General features: G+C 31.1%; 1 protein-coding gene across 1 annotated transcript; it reads right to left on the reverse strand.

Annotated features, from left to right (window-relative positions):
- Window positions 1–5,717: 5,717 nt before the first annotated feature.
- Window positions 5,718–13,825, reverse strand: LOC100788171 (E3 ubiquitin-protein ligase COP1). The gene is made up of 13 exons (XM_003545549.5): window positions 13,364–13,825; window positions 12,742–12,819; window positions 12,054–12,209; window positions 11,516–11,872; window positions 10,840–10,997; window positions 10,410–10,475; window positions 9,305–9,383; window positions 8,469–8,624; window positions 8,228–8,326; window positions 7,252–7,356; window positions 6,604–6,783; window positions 6,111–6,221; window positions 5,718–6,032 (listed from the first exon to the last, which is right to left on the reverse strand). The coding sequence occupies exons 1-13, from the start codon at window positions 13,673–13,675 to the stop codon at window positions 5,862–5,864; spliced, it is 2,028 nt and encodes a 675-aa protein (XP_003545597.1). The 5' UTR covers window positions 13,676–13,825; the 3' UTR covers window positions 5,718–5,861.
- Between the last annotated feature and the right edge of the window lie 3,219 nt (window positions 13,826–17,044).

Here is a 17,044-nt window from a genome sequence, read left to right on the forward strand (position 1 = left end):
CGATGTTTTATTATATTATATATGCATGGTGAAATAGTTTTTATTTATGCATACAATTATGTTTTTTTGTCCTATCTTGTGGTCCTACAAACTAATAAAATAAGTTTAGTTTTACTTTTTTTAAAAAAATTTAAACAATCATTTCATCTAAAATCTATTAATAAATTAAAATTTTAAAATATATAAGATTTAAATGTTTTTACCTTTGATTCATGTGATTCAAACTAATGAGTTGAACCGAGTTATTTGTGAGTTTGAACCTAGTTAAATTTAAGCAAAAAAAAGGTTTATGTTAAACTCGAATCGAGTTTCGAATTGGTTTAAATATTAATGAGTTTACTCGAGTTAAATCAAACTCGACTAATCTTCAATCTTAGTTGAGACGATAAACCAACCTAAAGATGATTAATCAGATTTTTGGATAGAAATTAATTATCAATAAATTTAGACGATAGAACCACTAGAATTGATTTAGTAGTTGGAATACATAGATGTATGAGAACTTATGATTGATTTTTAATGTTATCATTGTATGCTAAAAAAATAAAAATCGACAAAGACAATATAATGAACTTTAGTCACTTCACGTAAGGAATATGGCTACCCAAAAATCGAATGTTATTTATGGCAGAGTAATATCAGTAATTTGATGCATTGTGTGTGCAACTAGTGCAACATGATGTTATCATATAGAACCTGAATATAACTTAGAATGAATTACATCTTTCTCTTAGAAGAAATGCTTACATAATAGGTTGTGTGTTCAAGTTTTCACTCATCTTTTTGAGATGAAACAAATTAAATTAAGTATTTTTGTAAATATTATGAGTCTGAAGACTTTATCTGACTTACACTGAGAAACCATTTGATTCATCCTCTCTCTCTAAATTTGTATGTGCCAGAAAAATGTTTCAATTACTATTTATTGGACTGAAATTACTATTATTCGTATACATATATTTGAGAGATAAATATGAGTGTAAGAATGTCACTAGAATGAGGTAGTAAGAGTAGTGGTTACTACATTCTATTTGTTCTTGTGAATAACACAGTTCACTGTATATCTATACGGTATCTCTGGCATTTGGCATGTGGGTATTTATTAATTTTTTTACAAATGTTAATTGCTAATTTTTACTAATAGAGGATTAAATCTGATATACATCTCGCTGGTTATCCATTAGATTTGGCATATATCTACATATATACACATAAATATTTGTAAATGTTGAAAAATAAAAAATCTAAAAAATGGTATTTAGAATACATTTAGTCTAAGTTTAGTATACTTAATTGGAAGGGAAAAAATATCAATGAAACAAATTTCACATACATGTAAAGTAATGAGGATCAAACAAACAAAATTAGGACAAATATATTTATATAGGTAGGATAATTTAGTAATACCATTTAATATATAGGTACTTGCAGGCTTGCAGCTGCTAGGTGTATACCCTAATGTCCACCCTGTTTACAAGTTAATACAGGTTAGTTATTTATTTAAGTTCATTTCACCTGCAAGTACTTGTTGAAAAGATCCAAACTTGATACACAACGAGTTTTATTTGTCGGATATCTGCAAGTGCTCAGTATAAGTTTCTTTTGTCATCCTTTAATATATATATATTTTTTATAATCTTTAATAGATGTTATACCTTGATCCTTTTCAATATAAATGAACCTAAGAGCAATGAGAACAATTATAAATGTACCTCCAAATAATGTTTTATCTTTTCTTTTTAATTTCCAGTGTTATTAACAACTAATATTGAATAATTTTTATTGACTTTAATGTATTTCTGAAGGTAAAATATATTTTTTTTTATCTTTGTTGGCTTTGAAATTTCATCTAAAGCCTTTCATCTTCAATATATAGTCTCAAAACCGATAATAGATGGTTAAAATTAACTATCAATCATATTGACGCCACAGTAAGAGAGAGAAGAGAGAAAACCTTAAAAAGATAAATTTTATATTTAAATAAACTTAAACATGACTTATATTTATTTTACAAGGGAGAGTATTATATATTTTAAATTAAAAAGGAAAGGACGAAATGCAATTTAAACATCTTTCAAAAATGTAATTTACTCTATTATTTAAATTTCCGATTTCCTTCCTTCATTCGTTTGTCTTTAGAACCTATATATTTAATATATCTTCTTCATATTTAATAATTTACTCGTCTCACACCTTCCACAACTAGGAGGCAATTTAGAAATAATACGATTCATGAATAAATGAGTATGCCTTCCATAAGCCTAAAACTAAAAGAATGATATATTAAGTGGTCCATACATAAAATGAGAAAAACCGATCAACTTAGTTTTAAAATTCTAAAAATATCATTTTAATTTTGAAAATATTCAACAACGATCACTTTATTCCTAAAATAACAAAAATGATGACTAAAATAACTAACATTTAATAATCATAAGAATTAAAATATTGTTTTTGTAATTTTAAATCTTAAATTGCTTGGTAATGAACTAATTTACTACATTAATAAAAACTAAACCGAGTGCATGCAGGTTACTAACGACTGCAACAAAACATGCATGTTGGTATACAATATATATAATTTTGAAACCCTATGATACATAGTAGGAATAGGATATATACATGAAGGGAAATATGGGAAATTAAGTTGTAGGTAGCTAGCTAAGAAGCAAACGGAATATGGTACAAGGCAGTGGACCTGATAGTACAAAATTAAAGACCCAAAGAAACAATTCACGGTTCAAAATGAAACCAAAAATATTTTGCAGTTTTGTAGCAATGCAAGAGAATGTCAGCAGAACCTGACATCACAATTTAAGAGCAAGCAGGAATAGTGGGTTCATTTTTTGAATCCCAAGAAAACAAACTCTCATTATCATTCCTGTCTCACCCTTGCTAGAAAGGGACACATCAACCCTAATTTTACGTGCAGGTAATCATCATTTATATTCACTGCCTCTGTGTTTCATGTCTTTTATTGCATTTTGATTTTTTTTCCTTCCCTCCCCCTTTTTTATTGTTATATGGACCATGCTGACACTGGTGAGTTTTTCATTATATATACCTCCCCTCACTCCCACATCTCATACGACTGTTCAAGCTGAGCTGAAATTAATCTGAAGAAACGCTCCTCAGCTCAACCATTCTTAGGGTTTTCATCATGTCCTGTTTGTTGCAGGAAATGACCTTGGTGCTCTTTGTCATGACCCCTCAAGGTGAAGGCCACAAAATTCAAAATGAAAGGAAAGTGTGGTAGATGTTATGGCGGTATCTCTCCTGAGCTTATTCTTCTAATGTTTTTGTTTTATTTTTTTTAATTTTATGAATAATGTTCAAGTTTTCTTGACCTTGCAAGTCCAAAAATTTAATACTCAGGTCAAGATTTCTTGTAAGTTATTTATAAAAATATAATAAGTAGAGTTTCTAGAATTTTAGATATTCGATGTTATCATTCCCTTGTAAGCTTCATAGTTTATTTATCTTCTATGTATATGTAATGTTTTTTTTTTTTTACCATGAATGTATTCATCCTTTTGAAGCTGGAGTTAGTGAAGATAAGGAATGCTTTATGTCATCATATATTTGTCTCTTTTAGTAACTTTGACACAGATCCCGTTAGTTTTCCTCAACATTGATGCGGAATGTAATGTACGCTAGAACCTAGAAGGGATGGATTACCAACCTTCATCTTGGAACTTCAAGAAATACGATTCTTGTTAGTACCAAGGTCAGGCGAAAAAAGAAATAAAATGGAAAAAGTGTCTTTCCAGCGCAAAAAGAAATAAATAAAAGTGTCGCGAAAAAAGATAAAGAATTTTTTTAAAAGTATTAGCTTTTTTTTTCTTTTAGTAAAAAGAGCAGTAGCTAAATATTAAGATTTTGGAATAATACCCATTATTAACTTTAAATATATGTTAAACTAATGTTTAATTACCTAAAAAAATGCTTAAGTAATCACTGTATAAAAAAATTAGTGATCAAACTTGTTTGAACTTTTCCGATCATATGCTCCACCAAAATCATATTTATATATAAAGTAATAAAAAGAATTACAATCGCGAGAGATAGAAAGAAGAAAGAGAGAGAAATGTAAAATAAGCAATTTGATACAAATATGTAGAGGAAAAAAAATAATATTTAAGAAAAATATATGAACATTATAACTGTTTTGAGTTGGTAAAAGTATCTTTGACAAGAGAGGAATATTGGAAAAGCTTCGTATAGTGAGTTCATATTTAAACTTTAAAATAAATAAGTAATGACATTTATTTTTATGTTTTAATAAATTACAATTATTATCTTTTAAATTAGTGATAAAAATGCTTTTACTCCAGAAAGAAACTCATTTTATAAGAAACGTATTCAAGAATAATATGCCCAAAATTTTAACTTTATGCAGAATAATAAATGTAGAAACTCTCGCATTTAGTTGCACTAAACAACAAGTATCAACTGTTTATGCAAGTTTCAAGTAAAAATGTTAATAAGATTAAGAAATAGCTTATTTTCGCTGAATCAGAAAGATTGAGTCCTTGCAGATATCAGGTGTCTAGCATATAGTTGAATAACATCCAGTTGTTAACAATAAAATAAAAAGATCCTCAGATGATTTTATAATTGCAAATGTTCTATCTGTATTGTGCTTTATGCGCGTTATAATATTAGTATGCGGCTACATGTAGACCAAAACCTTTTAGAATTTATATAAAGTAATTTTAGGATTACAGGTCTTATGATTTTGTTGTTAATCAGGCTCAAGTGAAAACCTATGAAGCAATAAACTAAAATATTAACTGATTATTTCGAACCCTTTTTTATTTTTAATCCAGCCAAACCAAATTGTTTGACAAGTGAATCTCTATATAGTATATACACATGGACTCGGTTATTCAGTATAGAATTTGCAATGGAGCTAATGGGGAATTTTGAGAATACAATTCCTAGAGAAAACAAGAAAGTGAGTTTTATGTGTCACCCTTACTACAGTCATCATCATGTACATGGTCTCCCAGGATCTCAGCTACTGATTAAGGCAGATATGATAACAAGCGAATGTAAAAAAACTGATCCCTCTGCAACAAATCTACAGAGATAAATGTATGCCCATAACTGTCCTCTGTAAAGTTTCATATTCCAAAAAATACTTTTATGCGAAATATCCATCGCCCCACAGGCGAGTATATGACAAAATCATTATTTAATGAGACCATGATCAGATAATGAAAATATGCATCGATGTATGAACGACTGGTTTTTATTTCTCTCAATTTAGTAAAGATGGCAATCAAGGAGCAGAACAAAAACATTTTTTTTTCTTTCCGAAACAACCAATGATAAAAAATTAATACACGTGTTTCCTTGGAAATGACAATATGAAGAGTAACCTCAACAAGTTTGTACTCGAAGGACCTTAACTATAATGTTATAACCAATTAAGGAAGACTTTAACTTCAAAATTTATGTTAAGAACCTTAACTTATTTCAATATCAATTGAGGACCTCAATTTTAACACAATAGTAACAATCATAGTTATGTATTTAAAAAGTTAAATCATATACACTAGGTGCTTTGCTGATATTATCATTATTATCACATGCCAAATTTGATATTTTATTTTGTCTCCTGAGCATTTATTAATACAAAATTTAATAAATTTGAGGTCCTCAATTGTTAAAAATTAAAGTTCAGTCCCTTAAAATAGGTTTGTTGATAAAGGTTTAAGCACTCAACTAATATCTCATTAAGATCCCTAAAGCCTGCCATATACACTTGAAAACTATGTACAATTAATAAATGATACAATCATAATAGCATGGGAAAAGATAATACCAATTCCACATTCTATTCTTTTTTCTCGTGTTCAAGCTGCAAGCACCAGCACTTTGATGGTGCCTTGACTATTTGCAGTTAGAATAGTGGGGCGATCACTCTTCCAGCATACAGCACTAATGAAGTACGATCCAGCCTCATCTTCAGCGTCATCCATATCAGGGGACCCAAATCTGTGGCAAGTCAAAGGTCTCGAGATTTCCTGAAAAGGGCAGTTGAATCCTCAGTACCATAAAAGGCAAATGCACAAGAAAACGACACATGATTGAAAACCACAAACCTTGTGGTAAACAAAGACTTCATTTGTTTCACTGCCACACGCAATGTATTCACTGCTTACTGTAAGGCCAACAAAGTTTTTCTCATTTGCATGGCCTTTGAAAGTACGAACCTGTACACATTTGAATGAAAATGAGAAAAAATTATATTCATATTACATAATATATATTTTATTTTAGAAAGTACAAAAAATATAATCAAATTTAAATATTTACAAAGGTTTTGGACAGCTTTGGTCCACTTGACAAACTTCAAAATCAATTTTGTAGTGCATTTTGAATGTTTTGCAAACTAATTGAATTCAAAAGGAAGTGGTACTCAGGAGCATCAAGCATGCCATAAATAAATATAATATTGGTGCGATGAGAAATTAGAGAGTTGTCAATATTTAGATTTTCAGTATAAAATTATTGGTAAGCACATGACTTCTAGCAGGCAGATTGGTTATAGTTAACCAATCAATAGCAAGAAATCATTTTGCTCATATTACTCACTGGTAAGTTTTCCTTCACATCCCATAATCGCAGTGTACTATCTGTTGATGCAGAAGCAAGTTCATCATTAGACAGAAATTTCACATATGAAACAGCCTTCCTGTGCCCACTGAAAACATGGACTGGACGGCTAATATTTCTCAAATCATAATAATGGATGTGATGGTCTGCTGATCCAACCTGCAAAAGTATGCAAAGAATGTACATATTAGATATATCAAAAGTTGCAGGAAAAAAAATATATTAGATATATCAAAAGTAAAACAGATAAGGAAGATGGGTAGTCGATATTACAGAAGAGGAGCAAGGTCAAGTGCATCATTGTTGATAAATTTTATATACAAGCAGCTACTAATCTAATGTCTTCTAAAAGCAAAATCCTGAAATACACTATCCAGAATACATATATGGGCAGACAGGAAACCCAATCATGTGAATATCACCATTCATATTAACTATTAAGTACAATCGGCACAAACTATTACAAAAGAACTGTTTCCTGAGGAAATATTATAATAAAGTAAATTAAAGTATATTGCTTTGAAATGCCAAGCAATGTCACAAGTTGGAAGCTAAGCTGAATGATCGACACAAGATAATACATGGATAGGATCAAATCTAAGTTTTGACTGAATGAAAGGTACTTACTGCAATATAATTGCCAGATCCAGGATTATATTTGACACAGCATATGTTTGCTTTCATGTCTATATTTAGAACACTAGCTTCCTGATTTGTACACCAAATTTTGACCTGCTCAAAGACAAGAGACATTACATTTACATCAATAACTTTCAATCATACAACAGATACCATGCCAAGAAAATTTGAATTGACTAACCAAAATGCCAAAGGTGGCAAACTCTTAAAATCTACAACTATGAATAGGATTTTTATAGGGATGGGAATAGGTTAGGCCAGGTCAGGCTTTGAAAGGCCTGAGCCTAGCCTACGATGAATCTTTGAGGCCTGAGCCTGGCCTATAGCCTATCAAAGACTTTTATTTTGGCTCGGCCTGGTCTTTTTAAAAGTCTGGCCTGGCCTGATAGCCTTTTTAAAAGCCTTCTTCACAATAAATATTTAATATTTTATTGAGTAGGAATGTAATAGGAAAGTTAAAGAAAAAGAAAAGTCAATCAAAATAATGAGGAATATAAAAAGGCACATGACTCACACCTAAATTATAATTAAAGTCCTTGATTATAGGAATAGAAGTTATGGAACAGTAATGTGTAATCAAAGTCTGATAGTTTCAAAAAAAAAATTAATTTATCCAAAAAATAATATTATATATTGATACCCAAAAAATAATATAGGCCGGTCTATCAGGCTTATAAGACTTTTTAATAAGCCTAAGTTTGGTCTATTTAATTTAATAGGCTTTTAAAAAAGTCTGAGCCGTTATTAAATAGGTCAATTCAGGCCAGGTTTTATGTAGGCCAGGTCGTAGGCCCCTGTAGGCCGACCTGGCCTATTCCCACCCCTAGGATTTTACAACAAAAGGTTAAATCTATCTAATACATAATAATTCAGAAAGCATGATTTTCATTTCAAAAGTATTGGAAATTACAGAAGCATTTTAGGGAAACTTGCACAAAAACTTCCAAATAAATGTTTCAAGTACCTTACAGTCATCGCTACCAGATACAAGCATAGAGGGGTCTGTTCTTGAAAAATCAACACTCCATGCACGCTTTTCATGCTCTTCATATTCCATTAAACTCTGCAAAAGGAAAAATGATAGCCATGAGTAAATAATCTGTAGAAAATTTAAGCAAGCACATGACATTAAAAAAATATTAATGAATTAAGATACCCAAAGAGCTGATACAAGAACAAACTGACCATTTGAATTCAACATTTACCTTTCGAGTGGTTACATCCCAAACAGTCACAATTCCTTCATAATCACTACTAGCTATTTGATTCTTAGCATATTTATTCCAACTCAAGCAACTAAGTTTTGAACGTGTAGACATCTCCACAACAGGACAGTGAGCATCTGTAGGTTCATTCACAACCTGGAAGGTATTAACATGGGGAATGGTTACTTTGTATTCATATTTCATAATGTATTACTAATAGTTTAAGCAACATTTAAAGGGTGAACACCCTTACACTAATTTTAATAGAAAATCCTCCAGCAAATGTGCCTTATGACTAGCTTTAAATGCACCATCCTTCAAGCATCATATTATATAGTGCAGCAAATTTCTCATTTAAGTTGTACAGGTGCACTTATAATACAAAACAAATTTAACCAGAAATTCTGTAAATCAAATAATTGCAAATTTCCAGGGAGATTGAAGTAAATCACATAATATTACATGCTTCTACTTCAAATATTACATGCTTTTATTTTATCATATAGTTCATATACCCCCTGAAGGATTACTAATATGTTCTGTCAAATAATGAGACTAAAGGTTTTCCTGTGAACCAGTTTTTGTAGTTGAATTAAAGAAGATGAATTGGTTGAGTTGGTATGAAAGTAATAGCACCAGTGCAACTCTCGTATTCATAGTTCATAATTCATATGAGTGATATATTTTATTCTAAGTAAACTATGAGTGCCTAAGGAATAGATGAAACATTCATTGACAGAATCTATAAAAAGCACAGTTTACAAAAATGTTAACAATCAAAAGAGAAGAAATAAAAAATGATATTAAAAGTAGAAGTAAAAGGTCATCCATCATACAGCAGAAAAGTCAAAAACTTTGATGCGCCGGGAAACTCCAGCAGTAGCAAACAAATCATCATCGCAGTCAAACTCTATGCTGCAAAGTGCAGTATACATGGTTAAATCCACGAATTCAGAAAATTTAAGTACTAAAATATAAATTTGACATGACCACTTTAATTCAATGATACAGCTTATTCTGTCTAACTTCTTCATATTAAAACAATAGGATCAAGAAAAGGGATATCAACTTACTAAATAAAAACTTGTCCGTCATGTCATAGTACCTAGTACATTATTTCCACATAATCTATCTCTAGAATAAAATGTGAACATATATGAACAGGAATTTAGTACCAACATGATCCATATGTAACTGTTCTGACACAGTACCAGCAGATCAAGACCTAAAATTTTATAAACATCAATATGGTAACAAGGCCATTATAGACTAAATTTTACGTCAAAAGACTTGAACAAATACCCATGACACAAACTACATCTGGAATATTGCACTCCAAGAACATAAATATAATTTCATTCAGGAAATAGCAAACCCATTGTTTTAAATGTTCCATTAAAACTCGTATCTAGACAGGCAGACAAGTCATAGTAGGGATGCTGGTGTGCTGATCTTCAAGGGATTTTGCACAAAGAGCCTTGATTTGTGTATTGAGAAACTATTCAGCTAATTAAGCATCTTAACAACACTAGATTTTATTGGGGGCACAATGACAAACTGACAATGATGATGAAGAACATAAACTATTCAAGTTAATCAGAACCCTGTGTATAAACATATGTTAAAATCCCTTTGCATCCAAACCGTATCAATATTCAATAAAATAAAGTAAAAACCTTTCATCCCAACTATTAGAATCAAAGCAACCATCATTATTATAATATTGCGAAGTCACAGATTACGGAGTAAAATACTAAATTATAAAAAAAATACCATCATTCACCCATAGCATGGCTCTGTGAGTTATGCCAACCATATTGTAACTGACAATAGGTTGGAACAAAAACATTGATTAGTTTTTTTTATAAAAAAGCCATGATAAAAAACATCAAAATGCAAGAGATGAATACCAAGTGTTCTGAGAAATTTCAACAAACTCACCTTGACACTATATTTGCTGAATGAAATATATCCCCATGCCTTAGTTCTGCAATGACTCTCAATCGGCTGTTTCAAATGAAGCAAAAAGGTTGGAGATAACTGTATATTGCTTACTCAAAAAAAAATAACTGACACTATTACCTGTAACTCTGTTAAGAACCCCAATGGAAAGGGATAAAAGAAAAGAATGATTACTTATGGACTAAAATTGAACAGAGCAAGGAGAGCTTGCTCAGTTAATATAAAATACAATTCCCTAAATGCCTCCTTTCGACCTTATTTTCCCCTATTCATCTAATTGAACCTCCTCATACAGTCTAACAGTTCCTAACTAATTTGACATCCGTTCATTCTTCCGGGAAAATACCCCCATGTCCTAAAAATATTTGAATGGATATTTGAAATGACAGAAAAAGACAGACAACTATACCTATAGCGTGTGAAAGTTGTCAAGACTGACTGAAAATCTTCAAGACCAGCAGTATAACCTTCTCGACTTATGAGATTTATATCTCTTACTTGTTGGCTATGGGGCCTATCAGCTGCATGTCGTCGCTTTTGTAGGTAACATTCTTGTAGGTCATTGAACTGGAGCAAAGGAAGGGAATCAAACAGGAGTCGGGGAGGACAAAATAAACCATGTTTCTAGATGCAAACTAAGTGACAGAAAAAATAAAAGCCAGCATATGGCATATGCCAAAATTTGTTTACAAAATTCAGACTTAAGTTACAAGACAATAATAAATAAAACATAAAAACAAAGAAAAATAAAAAACAGAATCTAGTTTTGATACAAGTCTTGTTTTTCATAAGCAATATGGCATCTGCTACTCAGCTAATTTTTTTAAGGCATTTTTTGTTCCATGGTTAATTAGTAGTTTCTATGATTGAAAAGATATTCATTCTAATAGGGATTCAATAGTAACTTTGGGTCACAAGAAATTTTATTATGATATTTGTGTCTTAATTAGTTAATTTTAGTTATAGTGGCAGAAACTAAGCCTGCAAAGCTTTTCCAAAAAGACATTAAAGTTTCCAAAAACAATTCACTTAGAAATAAAATAGAAATATAAAATTTCAAACATGGAAATTTAAACCAAGAAAACCTGTGTATGCACCCTCTTCTTTCTAACTAGAGAAAGACCCGATTGATTTATATATTGTGAATCGGATCCAGTGATGGCATCCCTTCTCTGAACTCCATGCCCGTGAGAGCTAATTTGGGACTTTCCATCATTTTTCTTAGTATGGCTCCCTGATGACAACCCTCCTCGTAGATTTAGAGGACTAGATATAAGGCCACTGTTGTTCTTGTCCATTGATGAATGCCATGATTTTCTTCCACCAGAGTCGTCAAGCATCCGTAATTTTACAGAGTACCTGTCCCGTGCACGATACAAATCCATTCTATGTTTCTCCACAGCATTAATGTCCTCTTTTATAAACTGGAGATCAGTTTGTACCTACAAATGAAAGCACGAAACACCAATTGTTGCAATAAGTAAAAATAGATGTAACATGGAAATCAGTAGTAAATAATGACCAACTACCGCAAGCACAGGAAAGAAAAAAAATGGGAAACATTAGCTACTTAGCAATAGTTTAGACTTTAGAGTAGAGGGAGAGAGATTGCAGCAAGCACACCTCCTTCAACTCATCAACTTTTTGCTTGCGTAAGCAATGCAAGAAGTCTAACAATATTTGCATATTTCTCTCAGCTTCTTCTTGTTCCATTTTTCTTTTCTTCTCGGCAAGAAGTGACAAAAGGGTGTCTAGCTCCTTTATTGATACATCACAACCCTGTACCAAAAATCAAACATTAAAAACAGAAAAAGGAATCACAGACTAAATAAAGCATCAACGGTAAACACAGATCCACAGTTTCGCGTGAAACAGAAATATGTGACAATGGAGTGATCTTCAATATACTAGAGTAATATGAATTCCACTAAAACCAATATACAACTGAATCCACAACTTGATTAAAACCCTCACATAAAATATACTATTAGACAATAAAATGACAAGAGTTAAAACCGATAATTTGTTCCTTGATCTAGTGGCATATACAATACATATGCAAGAATTGTATAACATAACGAATGTTAAAACCAGCTCAAGTTACCCTTTAATCCTCTTCCATATGCTACTATTTTATTAGATAGTCCAAAAAAGAAATTTATAAACATACTATAAACTTTCCTCTAGACTTATATTCATAATTTAACAGAACATAAAAAGTAAGATGCAACAAAGACCTCTTACTATTGCACAATTAACATGGTTACCAATAGACAAAATTTAATCAAGAGAAAGCGAGAGCACAACTAACCTTTTGCAATGCCTGCCGGAAATGTTCCACAGGTGAAGCGGTTTTTGATATTTGACGCGCAGAAGTCTTCTTCAGTAGCTACAAATGTGGTACAGAAACCGTATAACAATAAGCTGCATTTCGAAGATAAAAATCATGCTCGAATCTCACACTAAAAACTATGAAATTTAAGTCAGCAGCATTGCAGGGAGCAATTAGCAATTAGGAGTGTCAAAAGAAAGATCTAGAGACTCGAAACAGCATTCATACGCCACACACACTCCACAAAAACTAAACAAAACTCGCAAGTGAAAACTGAATTCATGTTTTACTGCAAAACGAGCATTGCGGAATCGCATAGGAACTATTAGAGCAAACCACACACACTAAAAACTATGACGTTTAAGTCAGCAACATTGCAAGAAGGAGCAATTACTAAATACAGTGCGAAAACAAAGATCTAGAGACTCGAAACAGCATTCATTCGCTACATACATTCCACAAAAACTAAACGATTGTTCTCTTAAACGCAGCGTTTACGAAAAAATCAGAAGCAAGAACTGAATTCAAGTTTTACTGCAAAAGGAGCATTGCGGAATAGTAAAATAAATGGAGATGATGATGAGAGCGAAGGAAGGCGAACCTTGTCGAGCAAGAAGTTAGGGAAGAGGTTGGTGTTGGTGAGGTAGTGGCCGCAGCAAGGGCAATCGCTCTTGTTGCGGAGGTGCGTGATGATGCACATGTAGCAGAAGCTGTGGCCGCACGCGGTGAGGAACGCGTCCTTGATGATCTGCATGCAAATCGGGCAGAGGAAGTCCTTGTCCGGCTCCGACGTGGAGGCCGGGAACGTGCCGCCGGAGGCCGCGGCGGAGGTGTCGGCGGCGACGGCGGCGCCTTTGGACGCTTCCGGTTTGACGACGGCGGGGACGAGAGGCCCCGCGGAGAGCTCTTCCATGAGCGAGGGACTGAGGGAGGTTACCTTTTTTTTTTTTATTGCGGAGGTGTGGTTGTGAATGTGAATTCGGTTTTGGGATTTTGGAGTGAGAGAGAGAGAAGGGGCAGAGCGTGTGGGTATGGTGGCTCTTCTTCTTTGAGATTTGAGGTAGGGAGAACGAGAGTGGGCCCCACGACTGAAGTGATGTGAGGGCCAGAGAACTCCACGTGACGGATACGCTTGCAGCATCATGCTATAAGCCACGTCACACAACACCAACCTCTATATTAACATTTTATTTATTTATTTTTGTTACAAACCACACCCTTATGGGTTAAAGCTATACTTCTAAATAAGAGGTATCGTTGTTCAAACTTTAACACAATTATTAGCAGGGTTAAAGTTCTTCTATTAAATATTTAATATAATTTGTATAATTGTTGTAAAATTATTGATTAAGTTAAATCAATTTACATTGATTGATTCACACGTTAGGTCACATATTAAACATTTATTTGTTTAGCCGACTTGTATTTTCTAAATAAATCCTTGAATTTGAATTTTTCAGATGGAAAAAAGTTGTTAAGAAAATATAAGTATTAATAAAATTAAGGAATATTTTGCATTTATAAGATAATAAGAATTTTGGCCAAAAATTATACATAGAAATAAAAATGAAACAAATCATGTTATAACTACTTTCTTAGAAATAAACAATATCCGAAAATTATTTTTTAAAAAACTTCAAAAAAAAAACATAGAAATACTACATTTTCTAGTTCATACTTTCGAGAACAATTTTTCAATCCATGAAACAATAAAGTTCGTTTTTTATTATTCTGTATTTTACCTTTTAAATATTAGGATTGATTTTTGTTAAAAAAAATATTTATTACGTTAAAAATATAGTAAATATTTAAATAAAATATATTAATACTTACAATCAATTTGAAAAGTTGACGTTATAAAAATGGCTAGCATTAATGCATAAAGGCATAATAACAAGGAAATATCAAACTCGTCTTTTCTAAAATATCTTTCATTAATTTTGGACAGGTATATGATGATATTTTGTGGGTTGGTTTGAGTTATTAATAATGCTAATCCAAAAGTCAGGCAAACCCTCTTTGATTTGTAGAAAACGACACATTGTTGTGTGTATTTTAGGTTATAAAAGAAAATGAATTTAATTTTAATATATTGATTATATAAAGATACTTAAATTATCAAATAATTAAAACTTCAAACTTGCCTTAGCTATAATTTTAAAAATATATAACTTTTTAATTATATAAATAAACAATAGTATGGAAAAATGTATTTTATTAATATATTGTAATTAAGTTTAAAGAAAAAATTTTACCCTATCAATATAAAGATTTTTATTTTTTGTTCTCCTTTTAGATGTGAGTGATGCTCAGTGAGGTTCCTTACTTGTGCGCTAGTTGATGAGAAGGGAGTTGAGGGGGAGATAATCAAGTATATAAGATACATGGTATAACCTATTAAGATAGATTGATTAATATAATGACTGTAATTTCTTATTCATAATGGATCACTTATCACTGTGATGGTGGAAAATAGATAAATCGTAAGTCAAAATTGAATAAAAAAAAACATATAAGGCAAAAAAAATTAATCAACAAACAAATAAGATCAATTATTTTCTAAATGTTTAGAGATGTCAATGCCTATTAAATAAATAAAATAAATTATTAAACCAACCAAATAATAATAATAATAATTCACATAAAACAAATTATACAACAAAACATATAAAGATGAGAGAGAGAGAAAAAAAATCGAAATGTAATAAGTAATGAATAGATAATGATAAATACAAAAAAATTATGCTGTATGAATTATTGTTTGTAATTTTTATATCACATATCTAAAAAATATAATATTTGTGAGAAAATATACACACAACAATTAAAATTAGTAAATAGCAAGGATTTACACAATTTTTCCTCATTTTTATGATGGGTGTGTTACCTTGGCTGTACAATAAAGAATGAGGTCACAAGAAATAAAACAATGGGCGCATGTAAGAAGAAATTAAAAAAAAAAAACAAAGTATCTAATAAGAAAATAAACAATGAGATGGAAAAAAAAACATCGATATATCCTTAGGGTCACACCATCTCCATTTTGATGCTTTGTGACTTCCTTGTAATTTTATCTTAAAAAGACAACTTGATGAGTTAAGAGATAAAGTTGTTTATAAACTATCATTGATCTTGTCTTCTAAGGGCTATGAGACTTTGTAATGTATCAAAACAAGTCTCCCCCTAATTGAGGCTAAGGGACAAAAATGATCTAAACCCTCATTCTAGCACCAATGTTTTAACTTCAATTTTACCAATATTTTTAGGGTCATTATATTTGAAGTATTTTCTGTTGTGGTGATCATCATTGAATTTGTCATTGTTTTGTCCTTAAAAGACATCTCGAAGGATTGATTGAAGAAGGTATATAAATTATCCTTGACCTTAACTCTTAAAGTGATGTGAAACTTTATTAATACACCCAAATAAGCAACAAAGTCAATAATTAATAACTAATAGTTTATTTACATTCAAATATGATTAGCATTAACCATGAAATCAATTATATATTTAATGCTACATTTATAATTGGCATTAATTTATAACTTTAACTCCATTATCCAAAAAAAAAATCACTTTGATTTTATCGCTATTTGTTCCATTTGAATAAAAGAATGATTTTTTCCTAATAAAAAATCTATCTTTTTTAGTTGGTAAATCTCGGTTTTGATGGATCAAAATTTGTATAAAATTCAATATTTTAATCAATATCTATATATATTTATATTACCTTAATTATCACGAGAATTTCTATAATTATATATAATTTATGAACTAAAAAAATAGCAAGATTTTGTTAATATGACAGTGTCCCATGATATTAACACCCCAAAAGAATCACATTGAAATAAGAGAGATCTAAAGGTTGTACATGTGTGGAATTATACAATTGAGAATAATTTAAAAGAATTAATTGGTAATACATATATCAACAAGATATTTCTACTTTTTGATAGTCTATCAATTAAGAACTTCATAGCTAAGGGTATTTGACTTGAAGTAGTCATAAGATGGATGACCTCCTGGAAAGTTTCTCAAAAAAGCTTGCAAGTGGGGACAAATCACACTAAAAGAACTCATTTTGGTTTGTGAAGATAGTTATTGATCCTAAAGTAGCAAAAACAAATTGTTGAGGTCTCGAAAAGAATTACCTACGGAGTGTTTTGACCATCAAAGATGTTGATTAAAGTGTCACCGTATAAAATGTCATAGAGTGTAAGTTGTTAACAATTAGGGATGTTACAAATGATATCAAAGCAAAAATTTATCCTAATACGATGTG

This window comes from Glycine max, chromosome 14 (genome assembly GCF_000004515.6).
Source record: "Glycine max cultivar Williams 82 chromosome 14, Glycine_max_v4.0, whole genome shotgun sequence".
Taxonomy (NCBI): domain Eukaryota; kingdom Viridiplantae; phylum Streptophyta; class Magnoliopsida; order Fabales; family Fabaceae; genus Glycine; species Glycine max.

Bases quoted from the DNA above. Each gene is read 5' to 3' on its own strand.
- LOC100788171 (XM_003545549.5), bottom strand. From the start codon at position 13,675: ATGGAAGAGCTCTCCGCGGGGCCTCTCGTCCCCGCCGTCGTCAAACCG. The intron at 12,820-13,363 runs GTTCGCCTTCCT...CCACATTTGTAG, and splicing joins CTAACTTCTTGCTCGACAAG to CTACTGAAGAAGACTTCTGC. The intron at 8,625-9,304 runs GTATGATGGATG...AATACCTTCCAG, and splicing joins AAGTTTTTGACTTTTCTGCT to GTTGTGAATGAACCTACAGA.